This window comes from Pristiophorus japonicus, chromosome 1, assembly GCF_044704955.1.
Source record: "Pristiophorus japonicus isolate sPriJap1 chromosome 1, sPriJap1.hap1, whole genome shotgun sequence".
In the NCBI taxonomy this organism is placed as follows: Eukaryota; Metazoa; Chordata; class Chondrichthyes; family Pristiophoridae; genus Pristiophorus; species Pristiophorus japonicus.
In genome coordinates, this window is record NC_091977.1 from 526986072 (window position 1) to 526999677 (window position 13606).

The 13606-nt window shown below is 45.1% G+C and overlaps 1 protein-coding gene across 6 annotated transcripts in view; it reads right to left on the reverse strand.

Moving 5' to 3' along the window:
* LOC139277834 (cadherin-7-like) overlaps positions 1-13606 on the reverse strand; it is a 509491-nt gene that overhangs the window by 120220 nt on the left and 375665 nt on the right. For all 6 annotated transcript variants that reach the window (XM_070896546.1, XM_070896548.1, XM_070896549.1 and 3 more), the window contains one exon: positions 6942-7308. In XM_070896546.1, coding sequence (XP_070752647.1) covers positions 6942-7142 — 201 coding nt within the window. In that variant the 5' untranslated portion in view covers positions 7143-7308. The remainder of the gene's footprint in view (positions 1-6941; positions 7309-13606) is intronic.

Sequence of the window (13606 nt, forward strand, 5' to 3'; positions counted from 1 at the left end):
ATTAATCTATGTTTTTTATTCATTTCCCTAATTTGTCTGCATATTTCTTCCTATACCTCCCTTCCACTATTATGTGGGCAGTAGACTATAAATTGATACAATGTGCTTGATCCTTTATTATCGATTATCTCTATGCACATGGATTCTATTTTTGTCTTGCTGCATCACATTTTTCTACTGAATTTATATGATCCCCAATAAGTACAGCTACTCCACCTCTCCTCGTCCCTCTCTATCTTTTCGAAATATGTCAAATCTTGCAGTGTTTAATTACCAGTGCTGATTTTTCTTCAGCCGGTCTTTTTATAATGTTATGAACTGTGTGCAATCAAACCCTGATATAGCAAGAAGCTTATGGTGATGGGGTGAGATGAAGAGGGGTATGACACTGGCATCGATCAGTTGAGCCAAATGGATTGTTTCTATGCTGGCACATTCTATATAATAAACTATGGGGAATTTATATGAGTGATGTCGGGGTGGTGGAGGCAGGGTCAATGGAAAGAAAATCGGGCGGGGTCTATAATGGCCGAATGCTACCACTTTTATGTGCCCCCTCCAAAGTTACATTTTGCCCTTAATTTAGCTACAAAAAAGTGCCTCTGTTTGCTAGAGTCTGTGCACATGTGCAGTAGCTCCTGGCAGGCCGTTTCGGCAAACGCGCGCTGCAGGCTGTGTGGGAGGGGCCGTCCCTATCCCAGGCCAGATAGCCTGCCGCACACTTTGATATCGAGGGAACGCAGACCGATGCGAGCATTGACTTGGTGCAGAGCCAGGATGGCAAGGAGAATTCAGAGGACACCGAAGAAGAGATCATTGACAGCCAAAAGTGCCCAATGTGTGAGGTCGTCTTCCCGCTCATCCTGGAGGACTTTGATTTCGAACAGCACGTTGTGAAGCACTTTGTTTCAGTGTCCAGTGTACAAAAGGACCTTTCCAGAGAACAGACCAGCTGCCTATGAAGACCATGTGCAGTCTCATTTTATGGAGGCCAACTGAGGGGCAAACAACAAACCAGTTTGAATTCTACTTTATAAAGATGCTGCAGAGACCAGCCTTTCCTCTCCCTCCCCCGCTTCCCGGCCCGTTTCATCTTTTCCTGCATCTGTGCGTACTTTTAGTCCCATTGCCATCAAAACCTTTCTCCACACCTTTATTACTCCTAGGCTTAATTTCCCTAGCCCTGGCCGAATGGGCTCCCTCATCGGCGGCCTGCTATGTTCCCTAAGATAGGAGTTCTATTTTTTATTTGCTATTTACTGATTGGTTTTGAAGCTTGAGGTGCAGGGTTCCTTCTATTTTATTTGTTAATTAATTGCTTTTTGTGCTTTGTTTGGTGCTTGGTTGTGCTTTAAATGTCGTTACTTGCGCTGATTCCTGAACTGCAAGTAAGGTCTTAATTGTGCGCACAAAAGTGGACACATACGCTGCCCTAAGTTAGTTTAGTACAACTTTTTTCTGGACAAATTGGCATAAATGGTGTAAGTGGCTGGGAACGTCCCCTTTTTAAAAAAAACTGACCCAACAAAAAACCTAACTAACTCACTTACACTGGTGCAAATTAAATGGCCATATTTGCAACTAAAAAGGTACACCAGAAAAAAACAAGTTACACCAAAAAAAACGGTGCAACTCATGGGGAAATTTGGGGCCATAGAATCAGAGAATCTTACAGCACAGAAGGAGGCCATTCGTGCCTGTTCCGGCTCTTTGAAAGAGTTCTCCAATTAGTCCCACTCCCCTGCTCTTTCCCCATAGCCCTGAAAATGTTCTTCCCTTCAGGTCTTTATCCAATTCCCCTGATAAAGTTATTATTGAACCTGCTTGCACTGCCCTATCAGGAAGTGCATTCCAGATCACAACAACTCGCTGCGTCAAAAATAAAATTCTCATCTTACCTCTGGCTCTTTGTCCAATTACCTTGATCAGAAGCCAGGGTAATTCCAAATGTTTCCACATTCCTTCTGATCTTGCTGTCGTATTTCCAGCAATTCCCTTCGAGCCACAGGACCCTCCCCTGAGGGACGGTGTGTGCGCGAAATATACATATCTTTTTCCCCACTTTTCTTCTGACCAATTTCCACAGTGTTCCCTCGAGCTGCAGCACCTGCTGGTCTCCCCGGGTGTGCCACGGAGGGAATGCAAAACTTCTTTTTTAAGATGGATACCCTGCGGTGTCGACAATCTGTCAGCTTTGCAAAGTGCCCACCCCTGTTCTCTAGTGCCAATGCTCAGGCAGGTCGGCACTGGAATATTGCAAAGAGTGATATTATGACAGGTACTGGAAACCAGCCCCACGCGAGAGGACATATGTTATGCATTTGTATTGCTGGCACAAAGCTCTGCCCAGGAGTAACCACTTGTGCTGCGACGAATATCTTCCTTTTCAAGATGAAGCGGGAGCTCAAACATCAACAGGAGCTCAAACATCAACAAAATAGACTGGAATGAAATATTTTATCAGCTCTTTCAGCTCATCAACAACAATTTGCATTTATATAGCGCATTTGACGTAGTAAAACATCCCGAAGCATGCTATCAAATATAATTTAACACCGAGCGCCATACAGAGCTATTTCGATTATGAAAGGGTTTGATAGGGTAGAAGTAGAGAAGATGAGACCAAAACTAGGCACTATAAATATAAGAGAGTCACTAATAAATCCATTGAGGAATTCAGGAGCAACTTCTTTACCCAGAGAGTGGTGAGAATGTGGAACTCGCTACCACAGGGAGTAGTTGAGGTGACTAGCATTGATGCATTTAAGGGGAAGTTCGATAAGCACATGAGACAGAAAAGGAGTAGAACGTTATGCTGTAAGGGTTAAGAAAGACTTGGATTAATATAGCGCCTTTCACGAACAACAGACGTCTCAAAGTGCTTTACAGCCAATGAAGTACTTTGGGAGTGTAGCAAACGCGGCAGCTAATTTGCACAGAGCCAGCTCCCACAAACAGCAAAGTGATAATGACCAAATAATCTCTTTTAGTGATGTTGACTGAGGGATTAACATTGGCCAGGACACCAGGGATGGGAACCTATGCAGCGAGACAGGGCGAAGTAATATGGAGTCAGAAACAGATGGTAGAAAGGTAAAAAGCAATAGTGGAAGGCCGAGTAAACAAAGGCAAGAAACAAAAAGGGCCACACTACATCATAATTCTAAAAGGACAAAGGGTGTTAAAAAAACAAGCCTGAAGGCTTTGTGTCTTAATGCAAGGAGCATCCGTAATAGGGTGGATGAATTAACTGTGCAAATAGATGTCAACAGATATGATGTGATTGGGATTACAGAGACGTGGCTCCAGGATGATCAGGGCTGGGAACTCAACATCCAAGGGTATTCAACATTCAGGAAGGATAGAATAAAAGGAAAAGGAGGCGGGGTAGCATTGCTGGTTAAAGAGGAGATTAATGCAATAATTAGGAAGGACATTAGCTTGGATGATGTGGAATCTATATGGGTAGAACTGCAGAACACCAAACGGCAAAAAACGTTAGTGGGAGTTCTGTACAGATCTCCAAAAAGTAGTAGTGATGTTGGGGAGGGCACAAACAGGAAATGAGGGGTGCATGCAATAAAGGTGCAGCAGTTATCGTAGGTGACTTTAATATGCATATAGATTGGGCTAACCAAACTGGAAGCAATACGGTGGAGGAGGATTTCCTGGAGTGCATAAGGGATGGTTTTCTAGACCAATATGTCAAGGAACTAGGGGGGAGGCCATCTTAGACTGGGTGTTGTGTAATGAGAAAGGATTAATTAGCAATCTCGTTGTGCGAGGCCCCTTGGGGAAGAGTGACCATAATATGATGGAATTCTACATTAGGATGGAGAATGAAACAGGTAATTCAGAGACCATGGTCCAGAACTTAAAGAAGGGTAACTTTGAAGGTATGAGGCATGAATTGGCTAGGATAGATTGGCGAATGATACTTAAGGGGTTGACTGTGGATGGGCAATGGCAGACATTTAGAGACCGCATGGATGAACTACAACAATGGTACATCGCTGTCTGGCGTAAAAATAAAAAAGGGAAGGTGGCTCAACCGTGGCTATCAAGGGAAATCAGAGATAGTATTAAAGCCAAGGAAGTGGCATACAAATTGGCCAGAAATAGCAGCGAACCCGGGGACTGGGAGAAATTTAGAATTCAGCAGAGGAGGAAAAAGGGTTTGATTAGGGCAGGGAAAATAGAGTACGAGAGGAAGCTTGCAGGGAGCATTAAGACGGACTGCAAAAGCGTCTATCGATATGTAAAGAGAAAAAGGTTAGTAAAGACAAACATAGGTCCCCTGCAGTCAGAATCAGGGGAAGTCATAACGGGGAACAAAGAAATGGCAGACCATATGAACAAGTACTTTGGTTCGGTATTCACTGAGGAGGACACAAACAACCTTCCGGATATAAAAGGGGTCAGAGGGTTTAGTAAGAAGGAGGAACTGAGGGAAATCCTTATCAGTCGGGAAATTGTGTTGGGGAAATTGATGGGATTGAAGGCCGATAAATCCCCAGGGTGTGATGGTCTGCATCCCAGAGTACTTAAGGAGGTGGCCTTGAAAATAGTGGATGCATTGACAGTCATTTTCCAACATTCCATGGACTCTGGATCAGTTCCTATGGAGTGGAGGGTAGTCAAAGTAATCCCACTTTTTAAAAAAGGAGGGAGAGAGAAAACAGGGAATTATAGACCGGTCAGCCTGACCTCAGTAGTGGGTAAAATGATGGAATCAATTATTAAGGATGTCATAGCAGTGCATTTGGAAAGAGGTGACATGATAGGTCCAAGTCAGCATGGATTTGTGAAAGGGAAATCATGCTTGACAAATCTTCTGGAATTTTTTGAGGATGTTTCCAGTAGAGTGGACAAGGGAGAACCAGTTGATGTGGTGTATTTGGATTTTTAGAAGGCTTTCGACAAGGTCCCACACAAGAGAGTAATGTGCAAAGTTAAAGCACATGGGATTGGGGGTAGTGTGCTGACGTGGATTGAGAACTGGTTGGCAGACAGGAAGCAAAGAGTAGGAGTAAATGGGTGCTTTTCAGAATGGCAGGTAGTGATTAGTGGGGTACCGCAAGGTTCTGTGCTGGGGCCCCGGCTGTTTACATTGTACATTAATGATTTAGACGAGGGGATTAAATGTAGTATCTCCAAATTTGAGGATGACACAAAGTTGGGTAGCAGTGTGAGCTGCGAGGAGGATGCTATGAGGCTGCAGAGTGACTTGGATAGGTTAGGTGAGTGGGCAAATGCATGGCAGATGATGTATAATATGGATACATGTGAGGTTATCCACTTTGATGGTAAAAACAGAGAGACAGACTATTATCTGAATGGTGACAGATTAGGAAAAGGGGAGGTGCAACGAGACCTGGGTGTCATGGTACATCAGTCATTGAAGGTTGGCATGCAGGTACAGCAGGCGGTTAAGAAAGCAAAAGGCATGTTGGCCTTCATAGCGAGGGGATTTGAGTACAGGGGCAGATAGGTGTTACTACAGTTGTACAGTGCCTTGGTGAGGCCACACCTGGAGTATTGTGTACAGTTTTGGTCTCCTAACTTGAGGAAGGACATTCTTGCTATTGAGGGAATGCAGCGAAGGTTCACCAGACTAATTCCCGGGATGGCGGAACTGACCTATCAAGAAAGAGTGGATCAACTGGACTTGTATTCACTGGAGTTCAGAAGAATGAGAGGGGATCTCTTAGAAACATTTAAAATTCTGACGTGTTTCGACAGGTTAGATGCAGGAAGAATGTTCCCAATGTTGGGGAAGTCCAGAACCAGGGGTCACAGTCTAAGGATAAGGGGTATGCCATTTAGGACCGAGATGAGGAGAATCTTCTTCACCAGAGAGTGGTGAACCTGTGGAATTCTCTACCACAGAAAGTTGTTGAGACCAATTCACTAAATATATTCAAAAAGGAGTTAGATGTAGTCCTTGCTGCGAGGGGGAGTGCGAGAAAGCAGGAATGTGGTACTCAAGTTGCATGTTCAGCCATGAACTCATTGAATGGCGGTGCAGGCTCAAAGGGCTGAATGGCCTGCTCCTGCACCTATTTTCTATGTAACTCCCTGCTCTTCCTTGAAATAGTGCTATGGGATCTTTCACGTCCACTTGAGAGGGCAGACAGGGACTAGGTTTAACATTTCATCGGAAAGACAGGACCTCCGAAAGTGCAGCGCTCCTTCAGCACTGCACTGGGAGTGCCAGCCTAGAGTTTTCACAGGACTTGAACCCACAACCTTCTGACTCACAGGTGAGAGTGCTACCCACTGAGCCATGGACGACAGGTTAGATGAAGATGGGTGGGAGGAGGCTCGTGTGATGCAGGAACACAGGCTTTGGCCAGTTGGGTCGAATGGCCTGTTTCTGTGCTGTACATTCTCGGTAATATAATGTAATATTAGGACAGGTGGGTCAAAGCTGGGTCAAAGAGGTAAATTTTGGATGTTGTTTGAGGCATAAATATTGGCCAGGACACCAGGGGTAACTCCCCTGCTGCTAAGCTCTGGAACTCCCTCCCTAAACCTCTGCACCTCTTTACCTCTCTTTCCCCCTTCAAGACGCTCCGTAAAACCTACCTCCTTGACCAAGCTTTTGGTCATCTGCCCTAATTTCTTCTTATGTGGCTCGGTGTCAATTTTTTTTGCTGTCTTTTAACACTTCTGTGAAGCACCTTGGGACATTTTATACGTTAAAGACATTATATAAATGCAAGTTGTTGTTGTTTAAGGAGCATCTTAAAGGAGTAGCGTGAGGTAGAGAGGCGGAGAGGCTTAGAGAGGGAATTAATGCTTTAAAACAATGATGTTCGACTGTATGCAGTGCTGACACATACATTAGTTGGCACGTCACAGCCAATCTGGCAAATATTGCTTCCTGTAATTGATGTTAACACACTGGCAGGTGTAACCCCTCTTGCCCAGTGACCTACCTTGCCAATATAGAGAGGTTCCGTCCCTCGGTGTTCCTCCAATACAAAGAACTGGTTCCACACCCACTTCCGTTTCATGCGGCGATGAGAGGGGAGCCGATTGTCCGGTCGGTTGGGCTCTGAGTAAACTGGAACCATCAGGCAATATTCCACCATGACACATCCCACCAGGATGGCCCAACATCCGCGACAGCTCCGCATTCCCAGTGATCGGGGGAGTCCTTCTGGCCAATTGGGTTATGGGGGCAGATTCCTTGTGGGAAAGAGGCTGCTCTTCCGAATAGCAACGTGCTGAACACTGAAAGGCTTAGATATTTTTCTCCTTTAGTAGGTGACGTCTAAAAAATCAGTTCAACTCTTCATATTCCTGGAAGTAAAGAACAAGGATGTGACTTTCAGTATAAACTTATTATTTTCTCGGAGCTCCGACACGGCAAGCGAGTCCCAAGTGGGCAGAGGAAACGCTTCAAGGACACTCTCAAAGTCTCCTTCAAAAAGTGCAACATCCCCACCGACACCTAGGAATCCCTGGCCCAAGTCCGCCCAAAGTGGAGGAAAAGCATCCGGGAAGGTGCTGAACACCTTGAGTCTCTTCGTCGAGAGCAAGCTGAAGCCAAGCGTAGACAGTGGAAGGAGCACGTCGCAATCCAGGCACCCCACCCACCCGTTCCTTCAACCACCGTCTGCCCCACCTGTGACAGAGACTGTAGGTCCCGCATTGGATTCTTCAGTCACCTGAGAACTCATTTTTAGTGTGGAAGCAAATCTTCCTCGATTCCGAAGGACGGCCTATGATGACACTTATTATTGCAGGGTTCAATGTACTTTGATTAGTTAGCTAGCAAACATAGGTGCACACATTGCACACAATGATGACTTTGGCTGATAGCGTAAACTGAGCATATCGATTCAGCCACCCGTTTGAACTCTCTCCCAATTTTAATTTCCGTTGATCAATAATGCCCATTTTTACATTATCACACAAAGGAAATGTAGTCTTCGGTTGAACGACAACAACAATGAGGAAGAATATGGAGGTCATATAATACTTGGAGGGTGCGAGTCTAGGTGGGGTAGAGGAACAAAGGGATCTCTGAGTACAAATACACAAATCACTAACAGTAGCGACACAGGTCAATAAACAGTCAAACCAAGCAGTAGGGTTTATTTTCAGAGGAATAGAATTGAAAAGTAGGGAAGTTATGCTAAACCTGTATCGAACCTTGGTTCGACAATACTTAAAGTATTGCATACAGTTCTGATTACCATATTATAACAAGGACATAGAAGCACTGGAGAAGGTGCAGAGAAGATTTATAAGGATGACACCAGAAATGCAAGGGTATACACATCAGGAAAGGATGAACAGGCTGGGTCTCTTTTCTCTTGAAAAAAGAAGGCTGAGTGAGGGGTGACCTAATGGAGGTCTTTAAAATTATGAAAGGTTTTGATAAAGTGGACACAGAGAGAATGTTTCCACTTGTGGAAAACAGCGTAACTAGAGGCCATCAATGTAAGATAGTCACCAAGAAATCCAATAGGGAATTCCGAAGAAAATTGTTTCCCCAAGGAGTGGAGAATGTGGAACTTGCTACCACAGGGAGTGGTTGAAGCGAATAGTATCAATGCATTTAAGGGGAGGCTAGACAAGCATATGAGGCGGAAGGCAATAGCGGGTTATGCTGATAGATTTACATGGGGAAAGATGGGAGGAGGCTCGAGTGGAGCATAAACGGCAGCATGAACTGGTTGGGCTGAATGGCCTGTTTCTGCACCCTATATCCTGTGTAATGTAATCCTACGTATTTATATAGCGCCTTTAACGTAGTGAAATGTCCCAATGCGCTTTACAGGAGTATTATGAGATAAAACATTTGACACCGAGCCACATAAGGAGATATTCGGGTAGATGTTCAAAAGCTTGATCAAAGACGTAAGTTTTAACGAGCGTCTTGAAGGAGGAAAGTGAAGTAGAGAGGCGGAGAGATTTAGACAGGGAGTTCCAGAGCTTAGAGCCTAGGCAACAGAAGGTACCGCTACCAATGGTTGAGCGATTATAATCATAGATGCTCAAGAGGGCAGAATTAACAGAGTTCGAGGGCATGGAATCATTAGATCAGAGCATGCCAATAATTTGGTCTCTATTTTCAACTTATACATTTTGTCCTCACTTTTAGATTCTCATTATAAAATCCCAAGTCCACATTTCTAACGGAGATTGGCCACGCAAACTGCAGCATCTCAGCAGATTGGCAATGTGGCGCCAACTGGTGCAGTGGTTGGAGAGGGGGCAGGCATGCTGTCGTCCTGAGATCCAGTGCGCTAGCGCAATCTTCGGCTGCCTGAGGAACAGAGTGTTCGAGGATCAGGCCCTCAAATCTGACACTCAGCTTATGGTCTACAGGGCTGTAGTGATACCCGCCCTCCTGTATGGCTCAGAGACATGGACCATCTACAGTAGACATCTCAAATCGCTGGAGAAATACCACCAGCATTGTCTCCGCAAGATCCTTCAAATCCCCTGGGAGGACAGACGCACCAACATCAGTGTTCTCGACCAGGCCAACATCCCCAGCATCGCAGCACTGACCACACTCGACCAGTTCCGTTGGGTGGACCACATTGTTCACATGCCTGCCACAAGACTCCCAAAGCAAACGCTCTACTCGGAACTCCTACATGGCAAGCGGGCCCCAGGTGGGCAGAGGAAACGTTTCAAGGACACCCTCAAAGCCTCCTTGATAAAATGCAACATCCCCACCGACACCTGGGAGTCCCTGGCCAAAGATCGCCCTAAGTGGAGGAAGTGCATCCAGGAGGGCTCTGAGCACCTCGAGTCTCATCGCCGAGAGCATGCAGAAACCAAGCGCAGGCAGCGGAAGGATCGTGCGGCAAACCAGACTCCCCACCCACCCTTTCCTTCAACCACTGTCTGTCCCACCTGTGACAGAGACTGTAATTCCCGTATTGGACTGTACATTCACCTGAGAACTCACTTTTAGAGTGGAAGCACGTCTTCCTCGATTTCGAGGGATTGCCTATGATATGATGATGCCGTCGTCCTGAGAGAGGAGAACAGGCGTCTCTAATTCGACCCACTGGCTTACACTCCAGTGCTGTGCTGAGGGAGTGCTGCACTGTCGGAGGTACCGTCTTTGGGATGAGACGATAAACTGAGCTCTCTCAGGTGGATGTAAAAGATCTCATGTCACTATTTTGAAGAAGAGCAGGGGAATTATCCCCGGTGACCTGGCCAATATTTATTCATCAATCAACATCACTAAAAACAGATTATGTGGTCATTATCACATTGCTGTTTGTGGGAGCTTGCTTTGTGCAAATTGGCTGCTGCATTTCCTACATTAGGGAGTAAAGGGTTATGGGGTGCGGGAAGGGAAGTGGAGCTGAGTCCATGATCAGATTAGCCATGATTTTATTGAATGGCGGAGTAGACTCGAGGGGCCAAATGGCCTACTCCTGCTACTATTTCTTATGTTCTGATGTTCATTACAACAGTGACTACACTCCAAAAGTACTTCATTGGCTGTAAAGTGCTTTGGGTTGTCCTGAGGTTGTGACAGGCTCTATATAAATGCAAGTCTTTCTTTCTGGACCAGTATATGTTCACCTCGAACACCAGAACATTACAGAACTCAAATTCGCCAGCTGTATAACTTTGAGAACTTTGGTTGACCTGAAGGTGAATTGGATTCAGACGGCCCCAATTCACTTCAGGTAAGCCTTCAGGCCTTGGGATCTTTTACGCCCAACTGAGAGGGCAGACAGAGCCTCGGTTTACCGACTCATTGTTGCTGCCTTAGCAGAGCAAAAATATAAAATAGTGAACACAGAAAATGCTGGAAACACCCAGCCAGTCCGGCAAAAATATGTACCTCAGCCAGTAGACCAGCAAGTTCTAAAGTGATATTCTTCTTTTTGTACCTTTCTAAAACAGTGTACTCGATGTTCAAACATGTGACTGAAAACTACCTCATGAAGAGGAGGGCAAGATAACCAAGCTGTTTATCTTTTCAGACGAGCAAGGATTAAATATCTGTATCTTCCAGAGAAGCAAAAAAAAAAGTATTCAGAATAGAATGAGGCCAGTTCATTAGATATATTCAAGAGGGAGTTAGATGTGGCCCTTACGGCTAAAGGGATCAAGGAGTATGGAGAGAAAGCAGGAATGGGGACTGAGGTGAATGATCAGCCATGATCTTATTGAATGGTGGTGCAGGCTCGAAGGGCTGAATTGCCTATTCCGGCACCTATTTTCTAAGTTTCTATTGTTAGTCATCTTTTTTACTGGTGAAATTTTGTTTGGTAACACTCCTGTGCAGTGCCTTGGGACATCGTTACTACATTAAAGGCGCTATATAAATGCAAGTTGTTGTTGTAGTCATTTAGTTATTATTATTCGAGATTTTTTTTTAATTCATTTAACAACATGTGGGTGTCACTGGCAAGGCCAGCATTGTTGTTTTTGAGCACCCTTCATGAACTGCTGCAGTCCCATATTACTCCCGCAGTGCTAACTTTGTCGTAGCGGTTTGGTACAACTGAGCGGTCTGCCAGGCCATTTCAGAGGGGCAACGAAGAATCAACCCCGTGGCTGTGGGTCTGGAGTCACATATAGGCCAGACCGGGTCAGGGTGGCAGATTTCCTTCCCTAAAGGGCATTAGTGAGCGAGGTTGGTTTTTACGACAATCCGGTAATTTCACGGTCACCATTATTAATGCTATCTTTTTATTCCAGATTTATTGAAGTAACTGAATTTAAATTCCCCAGCCGCTGTGGTGGGATTTTGAACTCATTAGTCCTGGCCTCAGGATGACTCGTCCTGTAACTTAACCGATCATCATCGTAGGCAGTCCCTCGAACTCGAGGAAGACTTGCTTCCACTCCAAAAGTGACGGAACAGTCCAATACGGGAATTACAGTCTCTGTTGCAGGTGGGACAGACAGTGGTTGGTGAAAAGGGTGCTACCACTAGGCTACCATACCCCAGATTGAAGTATAATGTCGTTTCTTTTCTAACGACAATTACAAATTAAAAAAATTAGCCTTTCATTCCAGATTTTTTTTAAAATAGAAAGGACGCGGGTTAGAAGTTTCTAATTCCTTGAACAAAATGCTCGCCCTGCTCTTCAGATAATGGCCAGATCTTGGTTTAATCAGGCAGAGAAACGGCTGGGGAGGAGAGAATGTAAAGGTAGCAACATGTTTGGTGACGGATTCCCTGGGCAGAGATGACACAAATAGCATTTCTCCCCCCCCCCCGCACTATGGCAGAGGAATATTTTGTTTTCCCCTGTAAATGGTGCGGCTATGATTTGAATGTGTTGAAGCTAAAAAAAATCAAAATGATTATTTGGATACATGTAATTCATCAGTGGTTTGAGCGCTCCTGCGGAACAGGAGGCACTTTGGCGGGTCCTGTTAAATCGGTGTAAAGAATGAGTGCGGAATACATTTTCTCCTCCGCTTCACACCACTCCCAGCAGGGCAGCTGACTGACTTTAAAAGCCACGTAGCAAAAGAGTGCGGGAAATAACCCTGCATAAAAAGCAGCTGCACTGGCTCTGTGTTCGAGTCAGTCGGAATTAACTGGCTCATCTCATTCTGCCCCCCTACCCACCTCTTCCCGATTCAATGTTTTTTAAAATAGACAAGGGAAAATACAGGCTGTAAAGTCTGTCGGTCTAATTGATGGCACAAGTCATCCTTTTGTGAGCAAAGCTTTTCAAAAGGATTTAAATGTATTATCTTTGGGCTGTGAGTGACTTGTTAGAATCAATACACTGTCAATCTGATCTAAACCACCCTGGCTCAGACTTATCCTTTGCCCTGGTGTAATATTATGGTTCCCCCTACCCTTTCCTGCTGGCCATTTTAACTGTCGATCCTTCCAGCTTACCTCAAGTAAATAAATGCGGTACTTCCACACGTCGTGTGTTATCAGAATGCAGGCTGTCATGGATCCCTCAGTTTTGACACCCGTTTTATTTTCAGGCTTTATTCCGAGATAGCATTTATCTATCTCCCGTATTTTTGAAAACAAACCAAAAGAAAGTCTTGGAGTTATATAGCACCTTTCACAACCACCGGACGTCTCAAAGTGCCTTATAGCCAATTAAGTACTTTTGGAGTGTAGTCCTGTTGTAATGTGGGAAACGCAGCAGCCAATTTGTGCACAGCAAGCTCCCACAAACAGCAATGTGATAATGACCAGATAATCCATTTTTTGGTTACGTTGATTGAGGGATAAATATCGGCCAGGACAACAGGGATAACTCCTCTGATCTTTTTCAAAATAGTGGCCACGGGATCTTTTACATGCACCTGAGAGAGCAGGCGGGGCCTCGGTTTAACATCTCCTCTGAAAGACGGCACCTCCTACATCACAGCACTGCACTGGAGTGTCAGCCTAGATTATTTTTTTGTGCTCAAGTCTCTGGAGTGGGATGTGAACCCACAACTTTCTGACTCAGAGGCGAGAGAGTGCTACCCACTGAGCCACAGCTGACTGAAATGAGAGTCCGCAGCAGAAAGGTTAGCGGGACACCTGGGCATCATCATCATCATAGGCAGTCCCTCGGAATCGAGGAAGACTGGCTTCCATTCTAAAAATGAGTCCTTAGGTGGCTGAACAGTCCAATACGAG